Raw genomic sequence first — 15,734 nt, 5'->3', positions numbered from 1 at the left:
GAAAAGGGTTGTCTGCTTCCTTTGCGACCATTTCCAAATTGATCAGACAGACGGTGGTTAAGGCCTATTTCATCAGGGGTCAGGTTCCTCCTTTTCCTGTCAAGGGGCACTCTACTAGGGCGCTTAGTGCCTCCTGGGCCTTCTGTCATCAGGCGTCAGTGACGCAAGTTTGCAAGGTCATCAGTGCACACTTTTACAAAGTTTTATAAAGTGGATGTGTTGGCATCTGCGGATGCTTCCTTTGGCCATAAGGTTTTGCAGGTTCATGTTTGAGGACCTGATCCTCTTTGAGGGTCTATTGTTTCAGGTGGGCTCTGGTTGTTTGGTTGAGCCACTGTTGCCTGGTTGGCTAATGTTTAGCTTTGGGATTTTTTTGGTTGTTCCCACCCCTTATGTTTAACACTGCTTTGGGACTTCCCAGTAGTTATAAATACCAGGAGCTGTGTCTGACAATGAACAAAAGAGAAAATGGGATTTTTGACTTGCCATAGAATCCATTTCTCTGATGATCATTGATGGACACAGCACCACCCCTCTGCACAGTTATTCTTCTGACACTGCTTGTTACAAAACTGAGTGGCTATAGCAGAGAGAGGGAGTATAACTCCTGGGACTGGCCATAGGTGTAGCCAGAATTTTTCTGCCTAGTGTCCTACTCCTGCAGGGGGTAGTATAATTAAATGGTTATGAATACCAGGAGCTGTGTCCGTCAATGAACATCAGAGAAATGGATTTTACGGTAAGTCAAAAATCCAATTTTTGCTAAATTTTATAACCAAAACAAAGAAAATGCATTTTTTTTTTACAAAATTTTCAGTCTTTTTTCATTATATAGCACCAAAAAAAAAAACAAGTGAAGAATAAATACCACCAAAAGAAAGCTCTATTTGTGTGAAAAAGGACAAAAATTTCATAAGGGTACAGTATTCAAAATGTGAGAGCACTGAAAGCTGAAAATTGGCCTGGTTAGGAAGGGTGTAAAAGTGCCCAGTGGGTAAGTGGTTAATAGTGGATTCATTCATGGCAAAATGTACAAAATTCCAACTAAATATAAAAGGTAAAACTGTATTGAGTTAGTAAACAAATATTTGTACATTTTAAATTGCACCTTTTTGTGAAATGGTGAAAACCGAAGGTACTTAAAGTGTTAAACAATTTACTCTAAAAATCCGGTGGTTTCCATTTTCACTTACATATGTCCGTTTACACCCACCTGCATCCGATCCAATCCAGTCTGCTAAAAACAGACAGATGGGAATCCCATTCCTTATCCATCTAGCAGATCGGATCAGATGGAAATGGACAGTCTGTTTCCATCCGATCGTCCCATAGAGAACAACAGGCTGTGTCTGTGTCCGCTTTGCACCAGCGAAGCGGACCTGTCATCCGCCTGGTTAGCAGGGAGCAGCAGACAGATCTCCCGCTGAGGAGGCGGATCTGCTTGACAGTGTCTGCTCTATGTGAAAGGGGTCTTGCTATGACTTTTTTTTTACTTTTTTAATATTTTTTTTAGTTATATTTGTAATTTTTCTTGTATAGGATTGGGGGACAGAGTTGGAGAAACTCTGCACTGTTAAAAAAGAAATATTTTAACTACTTCCATACCGCAGTACGTCATGACATCCTGGGCTTTAAGTGGGGATATCTGAATGATGCCTGCAGCTGCAGAAATCATTCAGATATAATATCATTTTCTCTGTCGCTCATTGACAGACGTAGTCTTCTTGATTCACAAGAACTGGGTTATGTTGTCTCCGCAGGAGCAGGACTAGGCAGAAAGAAAAAACGTTCTGGCTCCACCTTAGGGGCAGTCCCTGAGGGTATATCCTCCCTCTCTCTGCTACAAGGCATCAGTTTTTTTCTGTCTAGTCAGGAGTAAGGACCTAAGTTCCTTGCTGGGATCTTTTGGGTCCTGGCAAGATTTTTTTCTTAGAAAAAATATTTTTTAGGCAGTTTTCTCCAGTGTTTTTTTCCTGTGAGATCTTCAAGCAAATACGCCGGACTGGGCGACACTAGTGGTCACCCCAGCCGGCCTACGAGCGCGCGCAGACCATTGCATTGCGCTTGGTCGGCCGCGACACATTCAAGTAAGTATGCGGGGCCGGGCAACGGGCTGGATGTTGAGATCCAGTGGTCACCCCGGTTTCTGCCTACGAGCGCGTGCAGACCAGAGCTCCGCGCTGGGTCGGCCGCGACGGAGTCCCATTGGAGGGACTGACCTTGCGAGTTAAAAGTCTCGCTTGGACGCCAGGAACCAGAGAGTCGAGGCGTCCGGAGTGGTCCACAACCCCCCACCCCGGTGGAGAGGGTATTGTGAAGAGAGGGTGCCTGTCGGTTTGGTATGGTGAGTAAACGTTCCCTTTTTTCCTCGTTATGAGGCAGTATGTATTATGGGCCCCTCCATACATGGTCAGTATATATCTGACACTAAAAGTCCCCCTTGTAAATACAGTATGTGTTTGGTGGGAAGTGTACTTGGTTTGAGAGCTAACACTCTACCCAGCAGACTGTAGTATTACAGCAGACATAGGAGGTATAATCCTACCTTAATTGTAGTGTACCTCCTGCAGATCGATAAACCGCCACTTAGCAGAGATGCAGGTGGATGTGCTGGGAAAAACGATTTCGGCGGTCCACCGCCATTTTGCCGTAGACCGGGTGCATGTATGTCCTCAGGTCACGCCGGCCGCCATGTTTTTGGAGTCTTATTGTCTCCTGTATGGGGGCGGCCATGTTTGATGAGCCCAGCTACCTCGTGGAGAGCTGGGAACGCCGGAAGGCGTACACAGGGGGCGGAGCCACGTCCTTCTACCCGGGAAAACGAACACAGCTCTTTCCAGTCTGTAAAAGACAGACGCTGACTGCAGTTGGTTGGAAACTTCTCTGCATCGGGTGGTGAGCCTTGGGGGGTCCCTCTTTCTCTCTGTGGGGATCGAGAAGCAGGTATTCTGAGGGGCGCTATTGCGCTAGGGGGAGACACATAAAAAAAAAAAAAGAGGTATTTTTTTTTTTGATTTAAAAAAAAAAAAAAGTTTTTTGTTTTTTCTGGCAGAGGTGTCCTGAATTAACATGGACCCTGCCACTCATGTATCTCCACCGGATCCCCTCGAGGTGTCTGCAGGTTCCTCCAGCACCCCACTGACGGTTGAATCATTGTCAGCTATTATGGAAACTTTTGTGTCCCGGGTGGAAGTGGCTTGTCAGGGACAGGGCGCAAGAAAGCGACCCCCGCCTAACCCCTTATTATCTGAAACCTCTGATTCAGACTCTGAGCCTATTTCTGCAGTTGCAGGTACTTCATCTGGGATTGGTGTCTCGGGTACTGTCTCTTCAGACAGTGAGGAGGATGTTTCGGCATCAGCCATAGCCCGAGAGGAAGCGTTGGTAAACGCACTCATTGTATCTGTTCAAGAAACCTTAAGATTACAGGGTATTCCGTCGGAAATAGCTGAAACTGAAATCCCTTTTGGGACTAAAAAAACGCATGAAAGTGGCGAAGGTTTTTCCATTGCCCAAATGTTTTGGCAATCCAATCAAAGAAGAATGGAGTCTGCCAAAACGCACCTCTGCTATTTCTAAACGCATTAACAGGCGTTATCCGTTTGAGGAAACCCTCATTAAGAAATGGACAGAACCACCTGTGGTGGATTCACCAATTGCTAGATTGAATAAAGCCACGGTTATTCCTTTAGAAGACGCCCCGTCTTTTAAAGATCCAGTGGATCGCAAGATAGAAGCTATGTCTCGCACCATGTTTTCCTTGATTGGATCAGCTTTCAGACCTATAATTGCTATTGGTCTGGTTTCGCAGACTGTAACTGAATGGACCAAGTGGTTACGCCGGGACTTAGAAGAGGTCCCTCAGGCGGTATCAGATTTGTTGGAACAAATGATACAGGGGTTACAGTTTGTGTGTGATGCGGCGTTAGACGCCACTCCATTATTGGCGCAAGCATCAGTTTCAGCAGTGGTTCTCAGGCGTACACTGTGGCTAAAAGGTTGGTTAGCCGACCAAGGTTCCAAAAAAGCATTGGCTAATATCCCCTTTTTAGGAGAGCGTCTATTTGGAGCCAACTTAGATGAGATCATTAAGGATCTCACGGGTGGAAAGAGCACCTTTTTACCGCAAAATGTTAAGGGTAAAGGAACTCGTCAAAGACGAGGGCCTTCTTTCTCTGCTCACAAAAAGTTTTTTCGTCCCGCGGGTGAAAAAATTAAGTCCTCCAAAGCTCCTTCAGGAGGCTTCAGGGGACGTTGGTCGGGCAAGCAAAAGCCCGCCCCCTCCAGATCTGAAGATAAATCGTCCAAAGCCTGAAGGTGCGCCCCCACCCATAATTGGGGTGGGGGGACGTCTTCGCCGGTTCCCGGATCCATGGCTTTCCAGAATCCCGGACAAGTGGGTTTGCAAAGTCATAAGGTCAGGGTACAAGATCGAGTTTCGATCTCTCCCACCGGCGCGATTCTTCCCTTCCAATATCAGACTATCCCCGGATCGTTTAGAAGATCTGCGGAGAGCAGTCACGGATTTACTACAACAAGGAGTGGTAGTCCACGTTCCTTGGACAGAACGGTTTCAAGGGTTTTATTCAAACCTATTTACAATACCCAGGAAAGAGGGCAAAGTGCGTCCAATTCTGGACTTAACGGCACTCAATTCCTTTCTCAACATAAGGAAATTCAAGATGGAATCCATTCGCACAGTAGCAGCCTTCCTGCATCCAGGGGATGTCCTAGCGTCCATAGACATCAAGGACGCCTATCTTCACATTCCCATTTTCGCAGGACATCAGCGGTTTCTACGCTTTTCCTTAGAAGAGAACCACTATCAGTTTGTGGCGTTACCTTTCGGTCTCGCCACGGCTCCTCGGGTCTTCACGAAGGTGTTGGCCCCAATGTTGGCACTACTGCGCCAAAGAGGCATATCGATTCTAGGTTACCTAGACGATCTCCTGCTTCATGCAGAGTCTCCTCAGACCCTGCTACAAAACATAGAAATTACTATAATTTCTTTACAGGAATTCGGGTGGCTGGTGAACCAGCAAAAGTCATTTCTGGTTCCCACCCAGAGGCTCGAATATCTGGGTCTAATTCTAGACACAGTCAGCAATCAGCAGTCCAGTTGTTACTATCCAACAGCTGGTCTTCTCTTCGAACTTGCATGAGGGTTCTGGGATTGATGGTGGCTTCCTTCGAAGCAGTCCCATTTGCCCAGTCCCATACCCGAATTCTTCAGCAAGAGATTCTTCTCAGATGGAATCGGAATCCGGAATCCCTGGACAATCGGATCCGATTGAGCAAACAGACCAGAGAGTCTCTGGTCTGGTGGCTTCGGTCTCCGATGCTCAGCCAGGGAAAGTCATTTCTGCCAATATATTGGACGATAGTGACCACGGATGCCAGTCTATCCGGATGGGGAGGAATTCTCGGTCAGTTATCTGTCCAAGGACTTTGGTCCCCGGAAGAATCCAGGTTGCCGATAAATGTATTGGAACTGAGAGCGATCAAACTTTGTCTGAATTACTGGACCGAGCAGCTCCAGGGCAGCCCGGTTCGGATCCAGTCGGACAACGCCACGGCCGTGGCTTATGTCAATCACCAGGGGGGCACCAAGAGTGTCCGAGCGGCCAAAGAAGTGGCTTGCATTCTTCGCTGGGCGGAACGATTTGTTCCAGCTATCTCTGCGGTGTTCATTCTGGGGGTGGAGAATTGGCAGGCAGATCATCTCAGCCGTCAGACTCTGGATCAAGGGGAATGGTCCCTCCATCCAGAAGTTTTCCACTAGTTGTGCCTATGTTGGGGCACCCCGGATGTGGATCTGTTGGCATCACGATTCAACAGGAAAGTACAGAGATTCGTGGCTCGCTCCCGCGATCCTCTAGCAGAGACCGCAGACGCACTGATCGCCCCGTGGGGGCAATACCAGCTAATGTATGCCTTCCCTCCTCTCGGGTTACTGCCAAGACTTCTTCGCAGGATAGAGGAGGAAGGAATTCCAGTAATCCTGGTAGCTCCGGACTGGCCTCGCCGAGCTTGGTACGCAGACGTGGTCAGACTGGTGGCGGACGTCCCGTGGAGACTTCCTCTCAGGGAGGACCTACCGTCTCAGGGACCGATCTTCCATCCTGCTTTACGATCGCTGGCTTTAACGGCCTGGCTATTGAGACCCAGGTGCTGAAGGACAAGGGATTGTCAGCTTCAGTTATTCCTACTCTAGTTTAAGCAAGGAAAGCGACTTCCAGAAAGATTTATCATCGTACATGGAAGTCCTACATTGCATGGTGTGAACCTCTGGGGTTCAGTCCACGGTCTTATTCGGTTAGCCGAATATTAGCTTTTCTGCAACAAGGGGTTGAGCAGAAACTGGCCTTGAGCACTATCAAAGGTCAGGTCTCAGCATTAGCTATCTTCTTTCAGAAGCCTTTGGCTACTCATTCCTTGGTGCGGAATTTCATCCAGGGGGTGCGACATCTGGCTCCGCCAGTGCGCGCGCCGTTACCACCCTGGGATCTTAATTTAGTATTGTCGGTTCTTCAGAAACCTCCCTTTGAAGATATTAGGGAGATTCCTCTACCTACGTTATCCCAGAAGGTGGCCTTCTTGGTGGCTATCACTTCTGCACGCAGGGTGTCAGAACTGGCCGCTTTATCTTGTCGTTCCCCATATCTGGTGGTTCATAGAGATAAGGTGGTTCTTCGTCCGAATCCATCCTTCCTACCAAAAGTGGTTTCAGAATTTCATCTGAATGAAGAAATTGTATTACCTTCCCTGTGTCCTAAGCCCAGTCATCCTCGGGAGTTTGCTTTACACTCCTTGGATGTGGTCCGGGCGATCAGGGTATACTTGAAAACGACAGACTCGTTTCGCAAGACGGATTCACTTTTTGTGATCCCAGATGGACCCAAAAAGGGGTTGCCTGCATCTGCCGCGACTATTTCCAAATGGATCAGACAGACGGTGGTACAGGCTTATTCTATTAAGGGTCGGGAGTCCCTGTTAAGGCGCACTCCACTCGGGCACTTAGTGCGTCATGGGCCTTTCGCCATCAGGCGTCAGTGGTCCAGGTGTGCAAGGCGGCTACCTGGTCGTCGGTGCATACCTTTACAAAACATTATAAAGTTGATGTAATGGCATCGTCTGATGCCTCGTTTGGCCGCAAGGTTTTGCAGGCCGCCATTTGAGGAGACCAGTGGTCTGCCTCGAGTGTTTTTTTCCGTTGGAAATTTTCATTTGAGTCTCATTCTTGGTTTATAATGAGCCTTTAAAACTTCTAGTTTGGCACCGGTTGGGCCTTCTAGATTGGATTTTGATTTCGGTCAATCCCACCCCTCATTTGTGGCACTGCTTCTGGATGTCCCAGTTCTTGTGAATCAAGAAGACTACGTCTGTCAATGAGCGACAGAGAAAATCGGATTTTTGTAAGATCTTACCGTAAAATCCTTTTCTCTTAAGCTCATTGACAGACGTAGTACCCGCCCCTCTATTATTGAGTTGGGTTGGGTTAAATTCTCTGTTGCTGCTTTGTGACAGAACTGATGCCTTGTAGCAGAGAGAGGGAGGATATACCCTCAGGGACTGCCCCTAAGGTGGAGCCAGAACGTTTTTTCTTTCTGCCTAGTCCTGCTCCTGCGGAGACAACATAACCCAGTTCTTGTGAATCAAGAAGACTACGTCTGTCAATGAGCGTAAGAGAAAAGGATTTTACGGTAAGATCTTACAAAAATCCGATTTTTTTTTCAGCCGGCGATTCCTCGCACCATAAGAACAATCATGTTCAGCCGCTTGATCGTTCTTACAGGTGGCAGGAGGAGACATACCTCCCCCCCCCCCCCACGAGCCGGAGAAGGAATCAGCCGCTGGCGGAAGTTCACCATAGCGACTGCCGATGACCAAATGGTCCATGGCAATCTAGGTGACTCACGGAGGCCCGGGTGCGATGTGATGACGTCACGCCAGGCCCGGCAAAATTAAAGGGAAGGTTCAAAAATAAAAATAAAATAACCAAAAAAAAAGTGTTCCCGTCCCTGCGTGTTTGCACACAGAAGCGAACGCATGCGTACGCCGCGGCCACATATGTAAACGGCGTTCAATCCATACATGTGAGGTATGACCGTGGACATTGGAGCAAGAGCAATAATTCTAGCCCAATTCCTCCACTGTAATTCTAAACTGGTAACCTGTTAAAATGTTTAAAGCGCTGCCTGGGGAGATTTTTAAGTACCAAAGTTTTGGCGTCATTCCACGAGTGTGCGCAGTTTTAAAGCGTGACATGTTGGGTATCTATTTACGCGGCATAACATCATTTTTCACATTATACAAAAATATTGGGCTAACTTCTGTGGTTTTTTTTTTGTTTTTTTTTTTAATTAAAAAAAAAAAAAAAAAAGTTTTATGAAACGCGTTTGAAAAATTTCTGCGCAAATACCGTATGACATAAAAAGTTGCAATGACCGCTATTTTATTTCCTAGGGTCTCTGCTAAAAAATATATATAATGTTTGGGGGTTCTGAGTAATTTTCTAGCAAAAAAAAAATCATGATTTCTCTAGCGCTCATCGACAGACGTAGTCCTCGGTGATACACCACCTTCGGGTTATGTTACCTCCGCAGGAGCAGGACTAGACAGGAAATTAAAAAGCTCTGGCCACACCCTAGGGGCAGTCCCAGAGGGTATATCCTCTCTCTCTCTGCCTCAGCAAATCAGTTATTTTCTGTCTAGTTAGGAGTAAGGACCTAGACACCTTGCTGGGATCTTAGGTCCTGGCAAGAATTTTTTCTTAAAGGATTTTTTTTAGACAGCTTTTTTCTCCAGTGTTCCTGTGAGATCTTCAAGCAAGAAAGCTGAACTGGGCGACGGGCTGGATGTTGAGATCTGGTGGTCACCCCAGTTCAGCCTACGAGCGAGTGCAGGCCATAGCTCCGCGCTGGGTCGGCCGCGACAAAGTCCCATTAAAGGACTGTCCACGCGAGTTAAACGTCTCGCCGAAACGCCAAAGACCATGAGTCACGGCGTCCGTATCGGTCGACAGCCCTCCCGCCCCGGTGGAGAGGGGTACTGTCAGGAGTTGGTGCCCGCCTGGTTCCGGTATGGTAAGTAGTATGTTCCCCCTTTTTCCCTGACTGGTTTTGTGGTGAACGCGGGCCCCTCTCTGTATGGTAAGAAAGAGTCCTTTCTATCCTATAACATGTCACAAATCCTCCTACTTTGAGTGTGATTTATGTGTGCAAAAGCCAGGAGGCTTGGCTTGGGAGCTAACAATCTATTGTATACATGTTTTAAAGATGTAATCTGTGGCATTCTGGGAATCTTATGGGTTAAGTATAAGCTACCTACCAGTCAGAAGCCACGGACATGTAGACTGCCTTCCAAATCAGATCTCCAGCTATTAGCAGGCCTCCCGAACGGCCACGCGGTCCGCCAGGGCCGGTACCGCCAACCACGCCATATCCCCATGCAGAGAGAGTGTTGTGTGCCTTGCAGCACACCGCTATTCAGTTTAGGCCGCCGCCATTTTTTTTTTGCTGGATCGCACGAGCCGCCATTTTGGCGTAGCCTCGTGTCTCCAGCATGGGGGCGGCCATGTTTGAGGTGATCCTACACCTCGTGGAGCTTGGGGGAGGCGCCGGAAGGCGTGCAGAGGGGCGGAGCCGCCTCCTTTCTTCCTGGGCAGCCAGCCAAAAGACTTCCTGTTTGTCAAGACAGCGCTGTAAGCTGTTGCAGTTTAACTCTGAGCATCAAGTGGTGAGCCTGGGGGTCTATCTCTCTCTCTCTCGATCGATAGGGATCCCTAAGCAGGTAACACTAAGGGGTTTTTTTGTGGCGCTGGGGGTCAGAAAAAAAAAAAAAGTTTTTTTCTTTACTTTTGAATTATATTATCCAGGAAGTAACTGGAGTTATTATGGACCCTGCCACACATATTCCCCCACCTGTTTCCCTCGAGGGGGCCTCGGGACCCGCCGGTGCACAGAGTATAGAGTCATTTACAGCAATTTTGGAGTCTATGGTGGCTCGGGTGGAGGCGGCCTGTCAGGGACGGGGGTCAAGGAAGCGACCCCCGCCTACCCCTATACTATGACACCTCTGACTCTGATTCAGAGATGGTCACTGCAGTTGCAGGTTCCTCTGCAAGGGCTGTTATCCCAGGTAAAGCCCCCTCAGACAGTGAGGAGGACGCTTCTTCTCCTGCTATAATTCAGGAAGAAGCATTGGTGGACGCACTAGTTGTGGCAGTGCAAGAAACCTTAAAACTTGAGGCTTTACCGGCAGAGGCAACTGAAACAGAAAGGCCTTTTGGGACTAATAAGCCCATCAAGACGGCGAAGGCTTTTCCTGTACCTAAATGTTTTGGTAATCAGATTAAAGGAGAATGGGAGCATTCTAAACGTACCTTTACTATTTCCAAGCGTATTGCTAGACGCTATCCGTTTGAGGAATCCATCATTAAGAAATGGACGGTACCACCAGTCGTGGATCCGCCTATTTCCAGGCTGAATAAAGCCACGGTTATTCCAGTGGAGGACACTTCGTCCTTTAAGGATCCGGTGGATCGAAAGATAGAAGCGGAGTCCCGCACTATCTTTTCTCTGATAGGGTCAGCATTTAGACCAGTAATTGTTATTGGTCTAGTTTCCCAGACACTTACGGAATGGGCGAAAATGGTACGCCAAGATCTTAGGGGAAAAGATATTCCCCAGGAGACATCTGATTTGATAGAACAGATCATACAAGGGCTACGGTTTATCTGTGACGCAGCCTTGGACACTACTCCCTTGTTAGGGCATGCATCTAAGTTAGCAGTGATCCTCAGACGTGTGCTGTGGTTAAAATGCTGGTCAGCTGACCTAGGTTCCAAAAAGACTTTGACCAATCTCCCTTTTCAGGGGAATCGTCTATTTGGAGCCAACCTAGATGAAATCATTAAGGATGCCACCGGGGGCAAGAGTACTTTTTTGCCACAGGCTGCAAAAGTTAAGGGACCTCGCAACAAGCGAGGACCTTTCTTTACCGCCCATAAAGGGCGCCCGGCTGGTACTCCCGGGAAAGGCAAGACTCCTCCAGGAGGGTTCAAGAAGGGATGGTCGGACAAGCAGAGGACCAACCCAGCCAAACCCGAAGTAAAGGAGTACACAGCCTGAAGGTGCGCCCCCACCCGATTTCAGGGTGGGGGGACGTTTTCACCGGTATTCAGGACATTAGATCGAGCATCTACCACTACTACCGGTGCGATTCTTCCCTTCCAACATTTAAGTACAGGAAGCGGTAGTTACCGTTCCCTGTATAGATCTTTTCCTTTACCTTTTCCTAAGATTAGTCCCGATACCTCACAGGAATCGGATCTGATTGACCAGATAGGCCAAGTAGCCTCTAGTCGGGTGACTTCGGTCCCTGAGGTTCAACCAGAAAAGATCACCTTTCCTGATAACTATCAGGTATCTGATAAATGTGTGGGAACAGAAAACGACCAGACTTTCTCGGATGGTCGGGGCCAGATAGCTCTAGGGACGCCTGGTTCAGATCCTATCAGCGCCAGTGGTCCTAGAAATTCTAGGCTGGCCTCTTCAAGCCGGCCTGGCCGACTTGGACATGTTAGTCGCAGACGTTCCGTGGGAACTTCGTCTCAGGGAGTGTCTGTAGTCTCTAGGACCTATTTACCTTCGTGCTTTACAGTCGCTGGTTTTAATGGCCTGGCCATTGAGACCCAAGTACTGAAGGACAGAGGTTTGTCTACTTCAGTCATTCCTACCCTTATTAAAGCAAGGAAAGCGACTTCCAGCAAAGTCTATTATCACACATGGAAGACTTACATTGCGTGGTGCGAATCTTTAGGATTTCCTCCACGTACCTATTCGGTGTCTCGAATATTGGCCTTTTTGCAACAAGGGGTTGAGCAGAAGCTAGCCTTGAGCACCATCAAGGGTCAAGTTTCAGCATTAGCAATCTTCTTTCAGAAACCTTTAGCTACCAAATCCTTGGTGCGGAATTTCATCCAGGGGGTGCGGCACCTGGCTCCTCCAGTCCGCGCGCCCTTACCGCCCTGGGATCTTAATTTGGTTTTGTCGGTTCTACAGAAACCTCCCTTTGAAAACATCAGGGAGATTCCCTTGCTTACTTTATCCCAGAAGGTGGCCTTCTTGGTGGCTATTACTTCTGCTCGCAGGGTGTCAGAACTGGCTGCATTATCATGCCAGTCCCCATACCTAGTGATTCATAGGGATAAGGTAGTACTTCATCCTAAGCCATCTTTTCTTCCTAAGGTGGTTTCAGATTTTCATCTGAATGAAGATATTGTACTACCTTCCTTGTGTCCTCAGCCCAAGCATCATCGGGAACATGCGTTGCATTCCTTGGATGTGGTTCGGGCAATCAGGGTATACCTGAAAGCTACGGAATCATTCCGTAAGACGGATTCACTTTTTGTGATCACGGATGGCCCCAGAAAGGGTTTGCCTGCATCTGCCGCGACCATTGCCAAATGGATTAGACAAACGGTGGTACAGGCTTATTCTATTAAGGGTCAGAGTCCTCCGTTCCCTGTTAGGGCGCACTCCACTCGAGCGCTCAGTACTTCCTGGGCCTTTCGCCATCAGGCGTCAGTGGTCCAGGTATGTAAGGCGGCCACTTGGTCGTCGGTACATACCTTTACAAAATTCTATAAAATTGATGTGACGGCATCGGCGGATGCCTCATTTGGCCGCAAGGTTTTGCAGGCCGCAATTTGAGGAGACCGGTGGTCTACCTCGAGGGTTTTTTTCTGTTTGAAAAAAAAAAAAAAAAAAATTGTTTTCTCTTTTTTTGGTTGAGTCTCATCATTAAGGATGAGCATTGTAAACTTCTAGTTGGCACCGGTTGGGCCTTCTAGATTGGGATTTGATTTCCATTTTCCCACCCCTCAGTTGTGATACTGCTCTGGGACGTCCCGAAGGTGGTGTATCACCGAGGACTACGTCTGTCGATGAGCGCTAGAGAAAAATGGATTTTTGTAAAATCTTACCGTAAAATCCTTTTCTCTTAGCTCATCGACAGACGTAGTCCCCGCCCCTCTGTTTTGGAGTTGGGTTGGGTTAAATTCTCTAAGCTCTGCTTTTTCACATAACTGATTTGCTGAGGCAGAGAGAGAGAGGATATACCCTCTGGGACTGCCCCTAGGGTGTGGCCAGAGCTTTTTAATTTCCTGTCTAGTCCTGCTCCTGCGGAGGTAACATAACCCGAAGGTGGTGTATCACCGAGGACTACGTCTGTCGATGAGCTAAGAGAAAAGGATTTTACGGTAAGATTTTACAAAAATCCATTTTTTTTCATGTAGGAGTGAAGTGCCAAAAATCGCCCGGTATGGAAGTGGTTGAGAAGTACAGAAGTGCAAATCCTTTAGACTTTGTGTGACACAGATCACAAAACATCAGGGGCAGTCAAAAATGATAGTCCTTTTGTTCAATGGCAGTAAATTCAACTGTTTATATAAAAGAGGAAGGGATCATGTAAGCAAAATGGCTTTCTCATTCTGTTTTAGCAGCAAAAGACTATGTGGGGGGAAATTCCAGTTCATTTTACAACTAACATGCTTTTTACTTTTCTCCATCCCCACCCCTGTGTATCCTCTGGAATCATCTTGACACAAAGGGAGTTGAAGATGCGTTTTACACCCTCGTCCGTGAAATCCGCAAACACAAAGAGAAGATCAACAATGGAAAAAAGAAGAAATCCTCCAAAAGGAAGTGTGTCATTCTTTAAAACAAGTGCCATCCTTCAGAGGAACACCAGTCAAGCCACAGCCTTTGTGCCAGCTAAAAGCAAACTGAATGTTTGGACTTAAGTAATGCAGTGAAATGGGACTAATTGCCATTTATTCAAGATTCACTTCATTAATTGTTTTTATTAGAGGGATTTCATAACCCATATATATATATATTTTTTTTTTTTTTTTTTGGCGTATGGAGGCTGGGCTTTATAAACTTGAAGTCCATACTTTTGCATAGAAACAAAAAGGCAGTAATAAATGTACAAACTCAAATTAAACAGACGGTTTCATTTTTTTTTTTCTCTGGAGAGAAACTGATGAGTGAAACCCACCCAACTGAATAAACACAAAACTGGTCAACAGTATTTCTAATGCTCAACTAGAAATCCTAGTAATTTTATAAAAGTGATGAAATCATAGTTGTGAATTATGTCTGAGAATGGGAAACATGCTAGTAAGAAATAAAAACTTTGAAAATTTATTTTGTGGGGTTTTCTTTTTGTTTTTATTTAGTTTTAAAAAGTGGACCTTCCATGAAAACAGCCGCCACCCACCTAACACAAATTGTTTGGCATGTTAAAAATATTTAACCACCTGCTGACCTCTCACAGCAAATATATTGAGTGAGTGGGTGACAGGTACAGGCATAGGTACAATCCAATACCTGTACATCAGTTCATCTTCTTTTTTTTTTTTCTTTTTTTCTTTTTTAACTGAAGACAGGTTATTAGAATACATTTAGGCTAAATTTATGAAGAAATTAGATTTCTCGATCGTTCATTGACAGACGCAGTTCTCTCCGATTCAGATCAGTAGGGTAATACTGCCCCCTACAGGAGTAGGACACTAGACAGAAAAAAGTTCTGGCTACGCCTATGGGCAATCCCGGAGGGTACACCCTCTCTCTTCCTGCATAGGATACCAGTTTTAATCTGCCTAGTCAGGAGTAAGGACCTAGTTCCTTGCTGGGATCTTTGGTCCGGACATAGAAGTAATTTTTTTTATGTAGATTTTTTTTTTTTAGCTAGTCATTTTTTTCTCCGGATCGTTTTCCTGTGAGATCTTCTAGCAATTATACCAGGCTGGGTGACAGACTGGACCCCCATATCCAGTGGTCACCCCAGTCTGGCCATCGAGAGCGTGCAGGCCTTAGCTTCGCGATGGGTCGGCCGCGACATAGTCCCGCTGGACGGGGACTGTCCCCGCAAGTTAAACGTCTCGCCAGGACGCACACGACAGGGTCTAGGCTGATGTTGCAGCAACAGCCCCCCTACTCTGGTGGCGTGGGGTCCTGTCATGAGATGGCGCCCGCCTGCGTTCCCAGTATGGTGAGTAAACGCCCCCCCCCCCCCCTTCCCTGGCGGATTTTGGGGTGGACGCGGGCCCTCTCTCAGGGATGGTTGGACCCTCACACTCCAGGGTTCCCTCTGTCCTGTTGTGACCCCCTGTTTGGGCCTACCTGAGGCTGGGGCCTAGTGTGCAGGCCGCATGGGGGGCCGGGGGAGTGCGCCGTCCGCAGCGCTCGACCGATCCTGTGGGTGGGGGCCTTGGTGGGGTTTTCTGGTGTGGATGGGCATTTGGGGGGTCCCCCTGTGGGTCCCAATTACCGTGATTTCCCTGCAGGGCCGCCATTTTGTTGTAGCCTCTGTCTGCTTCTATGGTGGCGGCTGTCCTGGTACAACCGTTTTCGGCCATTTTGCAGTAGTTTTTTGCTGTGGAGGCCGGTGGGAGTGCCTGGAGGACAGTGTGTCATGAGGCTGGTCTCTCCCTCTTTGGGGGTCTGTTAGCGCGCACCTGACCTCCAGGTAGCACTGTGGGGCCACTTAAAAAAAAAATTGTAATTTTTGTCATTTTGTTTTTTTTAAAGTTGCTGGCGGGTTCCTTAGGTTCAGTATGGACCCTGCAGGCCATTTGTTCCCACCTGACCCCCTCACGGAGGCCTTCCAGATCTCCACTGTCCTTCGATGCCTTTTCGGCAGTTCGGGAAGCATTTGGGTCCGGG

The 15,734-nt window shown here is 47.5% G+C and overlaps 1 protein-coding gene across 2 annotated transcripts in view; it reads left to right on the top strand.

Annotated features, from left to right (window-relative positions):
- The window catches only part of LOC309567760 (GTPase KRas-like), a 175,248-nt gene extending 161,520 nt beyond the window's left edge, over positions 1–13,728 (top strand). For both annotated transcript variants that reach the window (XM_082273207.1, XM_082273206.1), the window contains exon 5: positions 13,615–13,728. In XM_082273207.1, coding sequence (XP_082129333.1) covers positions 13,615–13,725 — 111 coding nt within the window. In that variant the 3' untranslated portion in view covers positions 13,726–13,728. The remainder of the gene's footprint in view (positions 1–13,614) is intronic.
- Positions 13,729–15,734: the final 2,006 nt, after the last annotated feature.

Source organism: Pelophylax lessonae (genome assembly GCF_965119305.1).
Source record: "Pelophylax lessonae genome assembly, chromosome: 12".
Classification (NCBI taxonomy): domain Eukaryota; kingdom Metazoa; phylum Chordata; class Amphibia; order Anura; family Ranidae; genus Pelophylax; species Pelophylax lessonae.
Note: the sequence above shows the minus strand (reverse complement) of the source record. Positions and strands in the feature narration are given on the sequence as shown.